General features: G+C 52.8%; 1 protein-coding gene across 3 annotated transcripts in view; it reads left to right on the top strand.

The window, feature by feature from the left end:
• PIK3R5 (phosphoinositide-3-kinase regulatory subunit 5) overlaps positions 1 to 17,147 on the top strand; it is a 64,428-nt gene that overhangs the window by 28,834 nt on the left and 18,447 nt on the right. For all 3 annotated transcript variants that reach the window (XM_075441144.1, XM_075441142.1, XM_075441143.1), the window contains exons 2-4: positions 5,720 to 5,829; positions 15,078 to 15,178; positions 16,628 to 16,696. In XM_075441144.1, coding sequence (XP_075297259.1) covers positions 5,733 to 5,829; positions 15,078 to 15,178; positions 16,628 to 16,696 — 267 coding nt within the window. In that variant the 5' untranslated portion in view covers positions 5,720 to 5,732. The remainder of the gene's footprint in view (positions 1 to 5,719; positions 5,830 to 15,077; positions 15,179 to 16,627; positions 16,697 to 17,147) is intronic.

Genomic DNA, 17,147 nt, shown 5'->3' with positions numbered 1-17,147 from the left:
TGTTGCCCACTGCCCATTTTGCAGATGAACTGGAAGAGGCAGAAAGCTGAGGTGTAGCTCGAGGGAGATGATGACCTTACTGGCATGCTTGTATGAGGATCTTGGCCTGAAAAATCTCTGGTTAGAATCCAATTGCTTTAATTCCCAATTAAATGGTTTTCCTCCTATTGCAGCATCAGCCCAAGCTCCTTTTTTCTTTATCCTCATCAGACTTCTTGCCCTTTTCTCCCCAGTGCCCTAAGCCCAACCACAGCAGTGAGCCAAATGCTGAGCCACCTCCCCGCACTAACCCGTGAGTTAGCATCTCTGTGAGGTGGTCCATGTCCCTCCACCCATTGCGATTGCCGGCAAACCTGGGCAGCGTGTTTATGAGCTGATCCCGTGGGTGAAGGGGCTTGTTTTTCCTCTCCCGTTTCCTGCCCGGGATGCTCAGCCAGCAGCCTCAGAACAATCGGGACAGGAAAGGGCATTATCCCGCCGTGAAGGTACCCAGGAGCTTTCTCCGGTGCAGGCAGAGCGGTGCCTTGCTTCTGTGCTTCAGGGTTCTCTCTGGGAAGGTAGAGGACTTTCAGCCAGGTCCTTTCCTTTCCGAGGAGATGCTGCTGGGATTTGCTACCATGGAAGGGGAACTCTCAGCTTATTACATGGCTGCCTGGGTTTCCTCTCTTTGGGGGAGTGGATTAGAGCAGATGGCAGGATGCTGGCTGGGATGGTGCCACCCCGGGGCATCGTACTGGAGCTGTCTGGGACGAGTAGGCAGGGATTTGTGTTGCCGGTTGAATCAGAGGTGACTGGTGTTCCAGGAGGGAGCGATCTAATTCACTGCTTCATTGGCCAGCGCCAGCTTTGGACTTGATCTTTGAGCTGTTTCCCTCTCTTCCCATCAAGTGGTGGTGTCCTGGGCTCCACCGCTACAGGAGGAGATCAGAGAAGTCATTTGGATGTTGAAGTTAGGACTCAGGTGGACCTTAATACAAGAAGAAAAGCCCATTACCCCATCGTCTTCTCATGTGCCCCGTCCTGATGGTGTGGGAACTGCTAATGGCCTCAGTCACCTCCTCAACTTGGCTGCTGTGTGCAGAGAGACCCTCTGCTCTTGGGCAGTGTCATCCTTGACATGAAGGAGTGGAGGTGTTCTCCTTCGCTAAGCAGGAGAAAAGCCATGAAAGGGAAAGATCTCAGGGCAATGAAGACAAGTGGGGGAGCCACAGTCTGTCCCAGCTGAGTGGAAAGCCCCTGCCACGGAGCTGTGACACCCTGAGGGCTCCCCATGGCCTCAGGCTTCACAGCCCAGCAGGGAAATACATTATTTTTTGATTTTTTTTTTCATATTCTTTGAAAACTTTGAGATTTTTGCAAACCTTGTGTCTCAAAGCAGGACAGCAAATGAGCATCTAAAAACAAAGATCAGCAAATTTCCACTTTCCACCAAGGGATAAATGTTTACCTATTTGACATTAGTTAACACGAAAATTGTGAGTAATCTGTCTAACTTTTTAACAGTGACATACAGAGCTGAATGAAGACTTACAACTAAGCAATCTCAGATGGAAGTTCTCCAAAGATCTTGCATCCATGCAAGATGTTGGGACAATTTCACAAATACTCTAAGACACTTTTCCAAACTGAGCTTTGGTGTGCTATGCCTTTTCTCACTCACTTCAAGAGTTTTTTGGGTTTTTTTGTTTGTTTCAAAATTATCTGGTGGCTTTTGGGCAAGCAGGCCTTCTGAGGGGGTAGGTTCAACTTTGCCCCATGCCTATGACGTTGGCCATTTGTTGGAAACAGGGCAAAACCTCGAGGCAAACTGGTTTCCTTTGAAACACGGGTTTCTTAAAACCAGAGGGCTTAAATGTTGTCACCGCTGTGGCTGAGGTTACCATAACATTACCGACATGATGTAAAGTTAACGAGAGCAAGCTTTGCTCTCTGCCTGCCTTGTCCTGGAGCTGTTTGCAAGCTGGCTGCTTCCCTGCGCCTGGATCAGTGCCGTTGCGGTTCCCAGGTTCCCAGTTCCCCTCTCGGTCTCTGTCAGTTCCTTTTGCCACCTCCGTTGGGGCGGTCTTCAAATGCACCCCGTTGATGGTGGGCAGCCATCCTATGTAGAAGAGAGAGAGAGAGGAAAGTGTTTCTTGGGATGTGTGATGGTAGATGTTAGTCTTGGTTGGTCACCTACATGTATGAACCAGACGGTGTGAGGTGATGGGGACTCTGTCTAGGTGAGATCTAGCTATCTTCTTGCAAGAAGTCCAGTCCTTTCTGACTGTGCTGATCCTGAAGATGGCATGGAAGGTAAGGAACGTGCATGGAGAGTTGGAGATTTGCCTTCTGCTCCCAGCTGTGCCACAAGTTGCTGTGGGACAGCAGAAAAATAGCTTAACTTTTCTAAACATGGGCTTCTCTGCCTCTTAAATGGTGACTGTATGGTTTGCATGGTGTTTGGAGACTGTTTTTAAGGTGCAAAGTTAGTGGAGGAGGGAGACCAGTCTCGTCTTGGAGAATATTCAGGGCTCAAAGTGCCACAGCTTGATTTCTGTAGGGCTGGGGTATGATGCATGAGTGAGATGTGGTGGGATAAAGCCCTTCTGCCTGCTTTGCTCAGCTCTTGCTGAGACTGCGCAGAGCAGGAGTGGCAGTCGATCTGGCCACGTTTTCCACACACACTATGCTTTCTGAATAGAGGTGGTTAATGCCTTGTCGAAGGGTGATACTCAGTTGTTGCCTGAGGATGTTCCTCACAGCTGCCGCGGTGTTCTCTGTCCCTGCCTCCTAGGAGCAATATTTCTCAGTGCTTTACATGGAGGCTGAGCAGATGTGTGGGCACCCTGTTGCGTTGCCTGTGGAGCTGCTGTCAGGAGATTTGTGACAATCCAGTGCTGCTCTCGTTATCCTCCCTGCTGTTTTGTCTCCATTGGTCCATCAAAACCCTTCTTTCTTCCCTGGGTGGTGGTTTTGCTCTTTTGAAAGTGTTATTGAGACCTGGGGAGCAGGCAGGGAAACCCACATCTTTTGCAATGTGTTGCTTTGCTTGGAAATGTGCAAAGCAGCCAGCCTCAGTGACGAGGGTGTCCCTGAAGGGTGCTGGGGCATGACCGCTCGCAGCGTTTGCCCCGGGTGTGTTGTGAAACGTGACCGCAGGCAGCTCACCGCACAGCGACTGTGCTGTCCCTCCTACCTGCTCCAAATGCCTTGCACCTTCCAGCGTTGCCAAAGCAGCTCTTGGTTTAACAGCTCTGCTACTGGGAGCCCAACTGGAGGTAAATGACGAAGGGACAGATTTTTTTTTTTTTGCAGAGTGGCTCAACACCCTCATCAGCCATTGCAAAGCATTGATTAAAAACCTTGACCTCAACATTTGTTTTTCTCAGTGTTCTTGAGATGCTCAACAGAGCTCCTTGGAAAGTCTGATTACATCCTCCAGAACTGTCCCCTGCCTTGTCATTTTGCTCAACGTGGGTGGGAAGGAAGGGAGAGTTTGGGGAAGAAACAGTGGAATAGGTTGAAAATTTTCTGCTCGGTTGCGGTGGACAAACTGCGTCCTCTCCCATGAAAGATGCTTCCATAAGCACTGCCTTAGGAGAAGAGGTTTAGATTCATGTGTGGTCCATAGCACACCAGGGGAAAAAAAACAACCCCAAAGACTATGTTTTGTGGTTTGAAAGTTATGTTATATTGGTCATATTTTGTCCTTAAATTCCCTGCCTGTTTGGGATATGAGAGGTGTCGGGAAGGGGTGGCTGCGCTGGTGCAGGGCTCACCCCGAGCGTGCGGTGAGGAACGTGTTCCCCTCCAAGGACCGAGCTGTGCTCTCAAACAAGCTGACGTGCAGGGAGGTGTATTTTTGTGAGCTGTGTGTTGTAAAGGGTGCTCATGAGTCATGCCGTGCTCTTAGTCACTGCTTTCCTCTTGCCACAAGTCATGACTAAGGTGCTGATGGGCAGATTCCCCGCTCATTCAGTCCTCGGCACCGCTGCGGAGTGTTTCTTGTGTGTTCCTTGTGCACCCACTGTGGATGGATAAAACTTTTGAAGACAATAATAACAGGCTGTGGCAGCAGGACACCAGAGGCAGGAGCCCATGAGCCTCTTTGGGGTGAAGGAGAGAGCTTGCATTTGGCAGGTCAGTGTTTCCTTGTTGGGGGTTTGCTCTCACCTGTTTGGAGCCATTGGTGGCTTCTCACCAGCACAGGAAGGACTGAGCGGCAGGGCTGGAGCTGGCCTCACCGCTCCCTTGGCTTTTGGGGAGCCCCAGCAGCCAGGCATGGCTTTACTGAGCCCTCTGGGGCAACTTCCAGGAACGAAGTGTGGGTGGAGGTGGCCATGCTGGGTGCACCAAGCAGAGGGGACCGGGTGGAGCCTCTGCTGAGATCACAGTGGCTTTTGCTCCTGCCGGGGTGGAGGTGGCGAGCTGTGATGGGCGCAGCTCAGTACTGAGCGTCAAACGTTGGCCAAATAAGCAGAGAATCAAGCATTCTGAGGTAGCTTCGGGACCTACATGAATGTGTGGCAGAAGTACAGGAATGTGCTGTCTGGGATGCAAGCAAAGGCCTCTTTGACAGGTGGTTTTTGTAGTGTTGGCAGGTTTTATGTCTTCTTCCTTGATTCCTTTTGTGCATTTGTGTTGACTCTAACCAAGAGACGAAGAGTCTGTGGGACGGACCCATCTCTATGCTTTGGGAGAGGAGAGAGACACCCACCCCAGGGTCCCCCCCGGCACCGGGCTGGCACTGCAGGGCAGGAGGGAATCTCTGCCCGGGCACCTCTTTGCTTATGGTCAGGGCAGATCTGAGAAGTAAATCTGGGCAAGTTGCTTTTATTTTCATTGTGTCCCAAACAGATGCATATGAAGTGGGTGGGATAAAATCTTCCTGCCCCCGGCACAGTCTCTGCCAGCCCAGGGTTTAGGTTTGCACCCCGAGCCGTGGAGGAGAGGTGAGATGCACAGAGCTGTGTTGTGAAAAGGTTGCGGCCAGGCAGGCAATCCGCAGTTGCACAATGTCCTCGGGTGTTGGGGCTGAGGTCCCCTCTGTATTTTCCTGCATTGCCACAAGGGCACGTGGACCTTTTCTTTGTGTCAGCTGTGTGGCAGTGCTGGAGGCTTTCCTGGCTGGTACAGGGCTGGCATTTGGGAGTGGGTTTCTGGCCATCGCCAGTGGACTCCACAGCTGTCAAGGACAATTCATGCCTAACGTAAGGAGCAGGAGCTTGGGCTCTCCTGTCAGTTTTCCCAGGCTAGACCAGATGTTCTTTTGAGATCCCTTCCAGCCTGGACTGATCTATGATTCCCATCCGAGCCCATTGCAAGGTGCTGCAGCTGCAATCTCTTGCAGTGTTATCTTTGATGGAGGCTAACCCAAGATTACCTCCTTGCCACAAACACGTGAGCAAGACTTGATCTGTCCCACAGACGGAAGTCATGAGAAGGCAGATATGCCTGCAGCAGGTCAGGGGCAGGGTGCCTTGGCCCCACAGCCTCTCATGATCCGGTCGTGGATGTGTGCACCTCCTTTTCTTTGCCAAGGTTGGGAGGGGTTGGGGGAGCAGTGGGGAAGATGTCAGCGAGCGGAGCATGGTGCATCATTGGCTTTGGGGTTGGCAAGGGTGACAGGACACAGTAATGGGGTGGTGTCTGCACTACAGTAGAAGAGTTGCAGTGCTCTCCTCCTTGCACTTAACTATAAGGGCCTGGTGTACTAAATTTCTGCCTTCTTTTGCTTTAGGAGATGAATTAAAATGCAGCACACCACGTGCACAGAGGACAGGATCTACCACGCACTGGAAAGATGTCTACACGGGCTTAGCAGAGATGCTGTCTCCAGCAGATGGGCTGGTAGGTGACATGTTAACCAAACACTTGTTCTTCTGTCTCTGCACGATCCGCTGACCTACCTGGGCACCTGGATAAGAGAGAGCTGTGGGTGCTACTGGAGGCTTGGAGGTCTTTTCTTCCTTCCAACGTTCGGAGTTAGAGGTAGGATCCAACCTAGCCAGTCTTTCCAAGCCTCTTGTTGCTGTAGGAAGATGTACCAAGGTGCTGAACAAGTCGTGTTAGTTCTTACATGTGTAAAGACTGAGCAGAGAAGTTGTGCGTCTTGCCAGTTGTCCATGCATGAGATGGAGAGAGGAGGAGTCTTTGTTCACCATGAGCAAAGACTCCTTTGTGTAATCAGGCAGCCTAGCCTTGCTTTGATGCGTATAGTCCTCAAAACCCATGGGCGTAATCTCTGCCGCATTGTCAGAAGCAAGTGTGGAGATATTGTTATCGACGTTACTTAAATCTAGATCAGATACCATAGTGGCCATAAAGATGTGAGCCATGTTCAGAGGCCTACGAAGGGATTTGGGATGGCAGTGGTGAGGACAGAGCAGCAACAAGCAGAGGTAATTTTTGAATGTCGTTTTGACCTCCCTTCCTCGTACTCGCACTTGTAGACTGCAATTAAATCACTCCCAAATCGTCTTGCAGATGAAAGAAATGAAATTAATTTCGGGGGCTGTCAGATTCAGAGTTCCTACTGTCTGTGCAGTTCTTCCAAATCCCTCTGCTTCTCTGTTTACCTTTGAGTCAACACAGAGATGCAAACGATATCCTCCCTGCTGCCAAGTACTGGAGTAACCCCTTTCGCTGTGCCCATTTCCTCATACCCACCAGAGCGATGCCAGCTCCCCGTGCTGTCACATCACCCTGGGGCTTAGTTTGTGCAGTTATGACCAGGGCTCCTGGGTGCTTTTTGTCTCCCCACATTCTGGGAAACAGGCCCCGAAGTGTGACCTACATTCCTGGTTCCTGGAAGCGCGACCTCGTGTTTGGCACCGTTACACTGCGTGTCCAGAGGAGTTCATCTCGCCAAGCAATTCATTGTGCACCGCAGAACTCACCTCTTCCTGTAATTATAATTAATCAATTCCCATGTCATTCACAAACTCTGCCTTTCTCTAATCCCAGCCCCTCAGCGCTGGTGTTCGTGTTACGGTAGCGTTTAAAAAATGATTTCATAAGTTTTCCGGCTCATTAGCAAAGACCAGACTGTACGGGGCAGGGGTTGGGCGGTGGTGGGCTCTGTTGGAAGCATCTGTGCTGCCCAGTGATTCCTCATTCCTGACGATTTTCCCCCGTCTCTCCGCCCGCTGGCTTTCAGTCCTCTTCATGTGGGTTTTGTGGGCTTTGGCAGAATGGCCTGGCATTCCTGGGAGAATCTCAGGCGTTTACACATCAGAAAGTTCCCTTTCATCAAAAGCATTTGTGCTGTTGCCAGAAATCTTCAGCGTGACCAGCAAACCCCGTTTCCGCAGTCGGCGGTGGATGTGCTGTGCTGTGCCCCGGCCCTGGGGTACCTCTTCTGGACAGCCCCCGGGGCAGCGCGTCTTGGCCAACGCCTTTCGTGCTCGTCCACGTGGGCTGCCCAGCCCTGCTGACTTTTAATGTGTTTGCTTTGAAGAGCTGCTGTTTCACATCCTACCCCCTTGCAGTCAGAGTAGGAAGTATTTCGTTATTGCAATAACATATCCGAATTAGGGAAAACAGAACATAATGCACAGTTTTACCTACACCCCTTAACAGTGTATCCTATTTCTTTTCAAAAACAGAGCAGGAATGTTTCATATTCTTCTGCCTTCCCTGTGTTACAAGCAACAGTTTAATTATTGCTGTCCTGTGTCAGATCCAGGCTGTTACTAATGGCAGGGCTCTGTTCCTCATATACTTAATGAATCCCTCCATCTTCTTCTTAACTGTGCTGTAGCCTTCTCCTTTCTTGGTTTTAACTTCTTATATCACTTCTATTTCCCAATTTATTTGCTTTCCCCCCCTTTTCACCATTTCCGTACACTGAAATAACACTCACCGTGTGGCAGCTTTTTGGGCTGAGACCTTGCTAGAATTTTGTTCGTTTTTAAATTATTTAGTGCTTTATTTTTCCATGATAATTTTACAGGAGATTGCCCCAGAGTGGGTGAGTAATTGCTTCCGATGCGTTGTTCCCCCCCTCTCCCCCCCCTATAAGTGACTGAATAGCTGAGGTTTGTGAGATCAGCACAAAGGAGAAGTGCGAGTGCTTTGGCCACCATAGATTTATATCCTGGATGGGACCGTGGTCAACACTGGGGTCTAAACAGAAAATCTTTCCTGAACTGCAGTGTTTATTGGAGGAACAAAATTAAAATTAATTGTCTTTGACTCACAAAAAAACCCCCTGTTATAAAGTGCTAGGAAAGGCAACCTCCTTTTCCTCGTGGAGACCCCCCTCAGAGAGTTCGCATTCCTCCGTGTTGCTGGAGAGAGATGACAGTCAAACCAGACTCTGCTAAAGGAAGAAAATACTTTATTTCTTGCTGTTGAGCAGTGACACGGGGAGCCTTTGGTGAAGGAGAGTGCTGGGCTTGGGTCTGGCTGCTGGTGGTGCCGGGGATGCCGTACAGCGGAGTCGGAAGCGTGAGGGGGCTGGAGGGGTGCGGTGGCTGGGGAGCTGCTGGGGAGGGTGCCTGAAGGGTCCCAGGGTGGGCAGGAGCTGTTGTGTCTCTGCCACGGGACTGTGTGCGAGTTGGAGAGGATGAGGGGTGCTGGGGAGGGAGGATGGATGAAGGTCAGCGGTGAGCTGGAGGAGAGGAGCGTTCAGTGATACCTCTCATGTTGTGCCTGGTGAGTTCAGTCTACTCAGCTCTAATGAAGAGAAGCTTAAGATTCTGCTCAGCTACAGTCATCTAAATACCCTCATGGGGAATGAACAAAAGCCTGGTGTGGGGATCCTCAAGCTTGGTCACTAAGTAGCCAAACGCAGTGTCTGAACTACTTTTGGATGTGTTGGAGTGGGTCCAGAGGAGGCCACGAAGACGATCAGATGGCTGGAGAGTACCTCTCCTATGAGGACAGGCTGAGGGAGTTGGGGCTGTTCAGCCTGGAGAAGAGAAGGCTCCGGGGTGGCCTTAGTGCAGCTGCCAGTGCCTGAAGGGGCCGACAGGAAGGATGGAGAGGGGCTTTTCACAAGGGTGTGGAGTGATAGGACAAGGGGGAATGGCTGTAAACTAAAAGAGGTCAGATTTAGATTGGATATTAGGAAGAAATTCTTCCCCCTGAGGGTGGTGAAACACTGGCCCAGGCTACCCAGAGAAGCTGTGGCTGCCCCCTCCCTGGCAGTGTTCAAGGCCAGGTTGGATGGAGCTCTGAGCACCCTGGTCTGGTGGAAGATGTCCCTGCTGATGGCAGGGGGGTTGGAACCAGATGATCTTTAAGGTCCCTTCCAACCTTCACCATTCTATGATTCCAGCTCTGAACGCAGAATTAAGCTGTGCTGCTTACTAAACCTTGCAAATTTTAACCTTTGCACAGATTTTTCCAGGCTTGTGGTGGGTTCTCGTGCTGAAATCGCTGTCCAGGCTGGGTGGAAGCGCTTGGGGTGGCTCCAGCCCTGGGAGGTGCCTCTGTGCCCTGCTCGGGGGGCTAAAGCAGCTGCCTGGAGATGGGAGCTGCAGGTTGGACTCCCGCGCAGTGTGGGATGCATCCCAAGGGGATGCCGTGACTGCAGGGCTTCTGCTGTCCCCTGTGCTTCGGGCACCTCCAACCCTGCCGCTTACGACCTGCTGCAAGCTGGCCCTTCCTCTGGGCAGTCACTTGGAGAAAACCACCTTATTCTGGTGAGGACGTAGTGGAAATGGTGAGAGCAGCTCTGGGGGAGGGAGGAAACGGAGACATTTGCTTTTCACCCCTCCGAGTCGCTTCTGACAGCACTGGGAGCCGATGCCCAGCCCGAGCGCTGTGGGCGAAGTCAGCTTGAGCATGCGGTATTTCTGCTTTATTTCTTTTTTTTTCTGACTTGACAGTTGCCCCCCTATGAAGAGCGGTGGAGGGGAAATGTGAACTACTGAGGTCAGGAAGGAGCCACTCTGGGAGGAGAGCGTCTCGGTGCACTTCTCAGAAAAGAAATCGCGAAGCCTCATCCTTCCGAGGCCGCCCACGGGGCTGATGCGCCCAGCTCCCGGCACGCTGTTGGCATCTTCGTCGACGCTGATAGCGATCAAAGCGAGAGCGTGCACCGCGCCCGAGCTCGCTCCTGGTGCGGGGGTCTCAGTGCAGCCTCTGCCTAGCGCTGGGTCTCTGCTCAGAGGCTTTGCTATGGGGTTTGCTCTCCCAAAGGGAGATTTTTCTTTGGGTCATGGATGTGTTGGAGCGGGTCCAGGGGAGGGCCATGAAGATGATCCGAGGGCTGGAGCACCTCTCCTCCAAGGACAGGCTGAGGGAGTTGAGGCTGCTCAGCCTGGAGAAGAGAAGGCTCCGGGGTGGCCTTAGAGCAGCTGCAAGTGCCTGAAGGGGCCAAAAGGAAGGATGGAGAGGGGCTTTTCCCAAGGGGGTGTAGGGATAGGACAAGGGGGAACGGCTGTAAACTAAAAGAGGGCAGATTTAGATTAGAGATTAGGAAGAAATTCTTCCCCATGAGGGTGGTGAAACCCTGGGCCAGGTTGCCCAGAGAAGCTGTGGCTGCCCCCTCCCTGGCAGTGTTCAAGGCCAGGTTGGATGGAGCTCTGAGCACCCTGGTCTGGTGGAAGATGTCCCTGCTGATGGCAGGGGAGTTGGAACCAGATGATCTTTAAGGTCCCTTCCAACCCTTACCATTCTCTGATTCTGTGATTCTATGTTGGGCTCATTCTAAGCGTGCTGTGTGGAATGCTGGGATAAGCACAGCTTAGTCCTGCTTCTGCTGCGTGTGTCTCAGCCCCAGCATCCCACAGCCGGGGCCACGGTGCGCTCTGGGCTGCCTGTGTTGCTGGCAGATTAATCTGACTCATTCTCCATATATAAAGAAAAAATAAAATAGCACTGGGTTGCTGTTTTAGTGGAGCAAAACCGGATGGATGAGCGTGAGGGCAGGGTGGATGTAAGCAGTTTTTTTAGCTGTGGGGCTTCCCGCTGCTGGGAGGTCTCTGGTGCTTCTTGTGAGAAATTCATAGGATTTAGGGGCTGGAAGGTGAAGTTCCAGTTTGTGCTGCCTGCACAAGGTGCATCTCGACACCTCCAGTGCCGGAGATCACCCCACAGCTCCCGTGTGGACCGCTCTCCTTTAAGGCGTTGAGTGGTTTGTGTGCGTGATTTTATTTCTCACTTCCCTCGGCCAAGAGGCACCTGCCTGAGCCCTGCAAACCTCGCCTTGTCATGGGCTTAGGTGAGTGAGGTGAAGGACTTTCCAGTGCTTGCACAACTTGATAGAGAGGGGGTAACGGGGAGCACAGCTCCTGCTTGCAGTGGTGGCAGGGACCGTCCCTCTGCCCATCCGGGGGGACATCCCAGGGCATCCCTGAGCTGCACGCTCCCCACAGATCTGGGGCCTCCCTTGTGTCTCATAGCAAGAAATGTTTTTTGGGGAATTAAACAGCAAGTGCAAAGTCCAGGAGAAAGCCCAGTTCAAGCTTTCTGCGTGCCCTCGGCGCGCATCCTACCCTCACCCACCCCAGCACGGGGAGGGTGCCCGGCATGGTCTGGTGCTGCCAGTTTTGAGCATACCTGGCACAGTGGAATGCATCCAGGTTGGACTTCATGCCTTGTGCCTCTCTGACCTGCTGTAAAACACTGCTCCTGGTTGTCCCTGTGATTTATGGCTTGACCTGGCGTGGTGGCACAATTCCATCACGCCAAACCAGCAACGAGCCATCTGCTCGGGTACGCTGAGATGGAGGAGTGACTGCAAATAAAACTTTCTGGATGTGGTTTCTTACCTGGCTGCAGCTTCTCCCTGGCCTGGGAATAAACACAGTGCTACTCTGCAGTTCGTAAACGTCCCCTGGTGCTACCGCAGCACCCAGCCATGTCCCAGGCGGATGCAGGACATCTGCAGAGGGACAGAGAGGGCACTTGCTGGTGGGTGGCTCCTTTCTGCTTTTAATGTCACCTGGGAGTTTTCTTCCTGACCTGTGCACATTAGGAGCATCACCTTCGATGCCCTAAAAATCTTTTTTAGTTTGGATATAGGGGATATGGTTTCAGGGACTGATTTTGCTCCAAGTGCTTGGAAAGTGGGTGCTCGTGACCTGGGCTGTATGCGGAGGGAGGGGAATTCTCACCCGGCTCTGGATCCCCTGTCCCAGCTGATGCCTGGTGGTGCTGGACGCTTCACTTTTCCGCGTGGTCTTTGTTTATTGTGTCCAGGATATCCAAGCTGCATATTGTGCTTGAGTCTATTTTTAGCAAGGACGGAGCTGTTTCAGTGTGTCTTTGGTTTGTGCTGCTTTGCCAAGTGTAGGAGCTCAGACTCTGGCAGTCTGCTGCATCCCAGCACTGGTTGGCTTAATCCCAGGGTAATCCCAGTGCCTTGCCATGACCATGACCAGGAGTTAAACAGAAATTCTGCTTATAGTGATGTTATTCAAATATACCTGGCTGCGTCCTTGTGCTTCAGCTCACAGTTCCTGTAGAAGACCCAGAAATGGGTCAGAAGACCTCAGGTCTGAATCATATTTGTAAGACGCTTCCCTCGAGCGCTACCCGTGTCCCTGCTACCTGCCCGTCCCCCCAGCCCGTTCCCAGGGGGTTTGCCCCAGCTCCTGCCCGGGGAAGCAGCCTGGTGCCTGTCCCCCTGCCCCATTCAGCGCAGAGTAACGCGGCGAGCCGCTGCGATTTCCTCCTCCCTCGCTAGAAGCGAGAGGAAGGAAAGAGCCTGCGCCGTGCTGGGCTCTTGGCACTGGCAGTTACGCTCACGCAGGAAGCGAGCGGCGTTCTGCCCGTCTGGCGACGCACCCAACGGAGCTCAGCGCCGATGCTCTCCCGGATCCCGCTCCGCACGGCCGGGCTTCGCCCTGGGCAGCCGCAGCCGGGCTCTCTTGGGTGAAATAATCTTCCCGGCCAAAGCGGGACGGGTCGTTTCAAGGCACCACGTCAGTCCAACTGCTTCTTGCCGAGGTCAGCAAAGCCCCTGGCATCTCTGACCAGTTCTGCTGGGCTTGTTGCTTGCTTGGCTCTCTCACAGGTGCTGGGGCTTTCCCTGGAGGATGCCGCACTCTGGGACAATGTTGATTTATTTGAGGGATCTGCCGGAGTCATCCAAGGCAGAGCCGTGGCTTTGTGCCATTGCGCTGGCTCAGAGGAAACCGGGAGCATCGCGGAATTACCGGGTCGCTGTGGCTGTGCCCTCGCTGACAAGATGTCACGATCTAAGGGTGCGCTCCGGTGTCAGCAAACCCAGCAAAACGCCAGGAGCACCAGAGGCGAATTAAAAAAGGCGACTCTAATTAACAGCAAGTGCATCTGAGCTCCTTGGAAGCTTTCCAGCAGGATCTTTCTCTGCTGGAAAATGTTAATTCATAGAAAGTAAAAAGTTGCATGGCAGCAGGGGGACTTTTCTGTGGGGAAAGGTTCTTGCTCTGTTAATTCAACTACAAGCTAGGCATAAAGCCACACAAATAGTGTGTGTCCTGGTAAGCAAATGCCTGTCCATGGAGGGGCACAAGGGAAGGCTGTTTTAGCAACCTTAGCTCTAGTTCTGCTTGTCCCTCATCTAGCTGGGCTGTGGCAGACCTCCCCTCTGGTTTAAATTCATCTTGTTTAACACCTAGAAGGTGTGTAAAGGTGCTTTTATAGCATTTACGTGTCTGTATGTTTGATGAATTTGTACCCTCTGCAGCTGGGAATGATGTTTGAGGGTCAGACAGTGTAACCTGTAGATTCGTGGTGGAGGCTGCTGTCCCCTTGCCAGCTCACAGCGTTGTTTCTTCCTTGTTAGCTCCAACGTGACAGCCAACACACATGGGTTGGTGTTTGTTATGTTTCTGTGCCACTTAATAGACTGCGTGAGCGAAGAGCGGCTGGATTTATATTTATTTTTCCTCTCTGATCGTTAGCCCCAGTTCCCTGCAGTGAGAGACGCTGTTTCTCTTAATTTTTGCTTTTGGACTGAGCTTGGAAGAGCCCTGGTGCCAGCACACCCTGAACTGTGCCGTGGGCGGTGACCGAGCTGTGTGTGGTGTCTGCACTGCGTCCACTCCTGGTGACAGAATCCATGGCGATGGGGGAGATGCAAACACAGACCCTTCTTGGATATTTATTAGGCTGTTTGCTTGAAATTTCCCCATAATTTTCCTCCATGGGGCTGTGTGCAGTGCCCGGGTCCCTGGGAGGGAGGAGGAAGAGGAGGAGGAGGAGGTGCTGCTCCCTTCTTGCTCTGCAGATCCAGAGCACTGCCTCCTCCCCCGGGATGCGGGGCCGGGATGGATGGAGGCGCCCGGCAGCCTTTGCACAGATCATTTCCTCCAAGACCATCCGGGAGGTGGCCCTGACAGCCAAGAAAAGCGACGGCTTCGGGAAACACCTTGGGCCGTTGTCACCGGTCGGGTCCCAGCAGCGAGCGGCAGATCTCTGGGGGTGGAGGTCAAGGGGGTTTCAGTCAGCTGGGGTGAAGGACCCTCCATCCTTTTGCAAGGCAGTTCTCCTCCCTCAGTCTGGCTAATCTTCTGGTTGGGTTTTAATACATTTAATGAAACTTTGAAGGTGCTAAGAGATAGAATAAACACTGGGCAGGCTTAACAACGATGCTGATTCGAGCTCTGCCTGCCACGATGCTGATGTGATGGTGCGTCTCCAGGGCGTGGGGAAGGTGGTGGTGGGGATGCAGCATCTTCCCTCAGATGGGATGAAGCTGGAGGGGGTTGGATGTGCGCCCGACGGGGAGCTGAATTTTGCAGGGTTTGAGGGTTGGGATAGTGCATCTGGGGTGATGGAGCCTGGGGGCAGCAGGGCTGGAGGGTCACACCAGTGGATTTTGTGTGCTCAGGGGGACTGAAGGTGGGCATCCACCACGCCACGCACGTGCCCTTGGCCTCTGCAGCGGGCAGCTGGCAGCGTGGGCGTGTTGGTGACCCAGCCTCCCCGGGGCAGAGGCATCCAGCCCAGCTGCGCGAGCGAGATGGCACTTGGGTACGAAGTGATGCAACAGAGATGAGTTTGAGATTAGATCTGTCCAGAAGGAGGGTGTGAGGTTTTTTCTTCTGCTGTGATGTAGGCGGCGAACATCTTCACCCTGACCCCTTCACATTGTTCGTCCCTCCTTGGCACCTTCTTGAACGGGGCTGTGAGTGACGGTGGCTCTGTCTCTCCTGCAGCCGGGCTGTGCCTGAACTGCTGGAGCCTGCAGGAGCTGGTGAGCCGAGACGCCAGCAACTACCTCATCCTCGTGGAGAAAATCCTCAGCAAGGCCAAAGAGGTGAGTCGGGGGGCTGCCGGGGGGGGGGGGGGGCTGCAGGCTTTGAGACGGCGTCAGCTCCAGGGTTTGCCTGAAGTGGAGTTTTGCAGAGCTTGGCAAGTGATTTTTGTGTTGTGGTAAGGTGTTGCCGGAGCACTGGAGCTTGGAGGCAGGTGATGCTGGGTCGGCGGGTCCGAAACACTGCTGGGAGCAGCCCTGTGTGTCCCACCAGCTTTCAGCACATGGGAACTGCAAGGGAAAAACCCAGCTCCGATATCTGCTTTTCCAGCAGCACTGTGCATCCACGGGGAAGTGTTTTGATTTCCCAGAGCAGTGCTTGGCACCGGGCAGGGGCAGCCCAGGTTGCAGGGCTGCACGGATGGAGCCAGCCTTCCCCAGACCTTCCCCCGGTGTAACTGGGAGCTGCTCGTCCAAATTGGAGCAAATTGAAGGTTTCCTGTCGTTTTTGATGCTCTGCCAGGTTTTCTGCAGGGCTGGGAGTGGAGCTGGGACACTGGGGACCACGGGCAGGGTTTGCACCGTGTAGCAGCCCGGCAGGCAACAGCCGGGTCAGGCACAGTGGGGAGGCGAAACGGCAGCGGGGCCGATCGTATCGGCCTGCCGCAGTCCCATCATGTGCCGGAGAAGCTCGAGGCATCGTCGGTTGAGCAGGGTTGACTCGGGCTGTGGCCGGGAAGACCTCGGAGGAATCCCTTGATGTGGCAGGAAACAGTGATGTGTTTCCGAAATCCTCAGCGCTGGGATTCATGTGATGGGGTAAATGCTGCCTTTCATTTTTGGGGAGAGAAGGGCTGTCTAGCAGAGCTGATACCAGTTAAGATTAGCAGGATTTGGTTTAGTCTCTTTTTTTTGTAATGGCTGGAATTGGTCTAGTTGCAGTTTTATACATTAGAGTTTTTGTAAGGGTTTATTCCACTTTGTGCTGTGCACATGAACAAGGGGAGAGAGTGTCTGCAAGTGTATCCCTGAGCCATCACTGTGTCCCTTGGTGAAATAATTCTGCTGGCTGTTCACTGGCAAAGGCTGGGACACAAATCCGTGGTCGCACCGTGCTGCTGAGCTTAGCAAGCCGCTTGCAGGGGCTGGGTTGCCTGCTTGCCTCTCCGAACCAGCTGCTTTCAGCCACGTTCATAGAACTTCATGCAGCTTTGCAGGGATCGGGAGCATCGGAGGGCTGGGAGCTTGGGCAAATCCAGCTTCTCCAGGGTGAAGGCGGAGGAGCGGCAGCCTGTGCTGATCTGCCTGTCCCATCAGTGTGGGTTACTGGGGCTTTAGGGGTTATTTTCCTACGGAGACAAGGGAATGCACTGGGGACAGTGATGTGATGGTGTGGGTCAGGCGTGCATCTGCGTTGTCGGGGATGCTCCCGGCACCTCGAAGGATGCCTTCGGGTAAGGCTCATGGCGAGCAGCCCAGCTCACCCTTCTGCCCTCGGGCTGTTTCCTACAGGTGCAGGAGAAGTGCGACTACGATCTCGTAACGCCCCTGGCTCTGCTCTTCTACTATGCGGTCCTGTATGTAAGTCCTGAGGCTGCTGCGTGTAGCTTGATCCCAGCCCCCAGGGAGCCACGGGGTCCAGGGCCCCACGGAGCCACGCAGGACAGTCATTGGAATCAGGGTGGCTTTCATCTGCAACATCACAGTCTACTTTGATCAATTCACCTCAAAAAAAAAAAAGATCCTGTACGAATCTACAGGGATCAAGACCAGGCAACCATTGCACAAGCTGAGAGATGAGCTTCAGTGGTTTTCATCATTTTATTTAAAGATGGGCTAATCAGAAAGGGAGGTGGACAATATCACTGCACAGAGAAGGCAAATTTTTTTCATTATGCTTTGTACTTGTGCAAAATGTATAGGCAATGCTAATGAAAAGAAGGAGCGGAGCCTTCACAGGAAATACTTTTTTTATTATTATTATTAGCACAATGCATCATTATCCCAAGGAAATCATTGCTGCCAGATCTTG

This window comes from Opisthocomus hoazin, chromosome 21 (genome assembly GCF_030867145.1).
Source record: "Opisthocomus hoazin isolate bOpiHoa1 chromosome 21, bOpiHoa1.hap1, whole genome shotgun sequence".
Classification (NCBI taxonomy): Eukaryota; Metazoa; Chordata; class Aves; order Opisthocomiformes; family Opisthocomidae; genus Opisthocomus; species Opisthocomus hoazin.
Note: the sequence above shows the minus strand (reverse complement) of the source record. Positions and strands in the feature narration are given on the sequence as shown.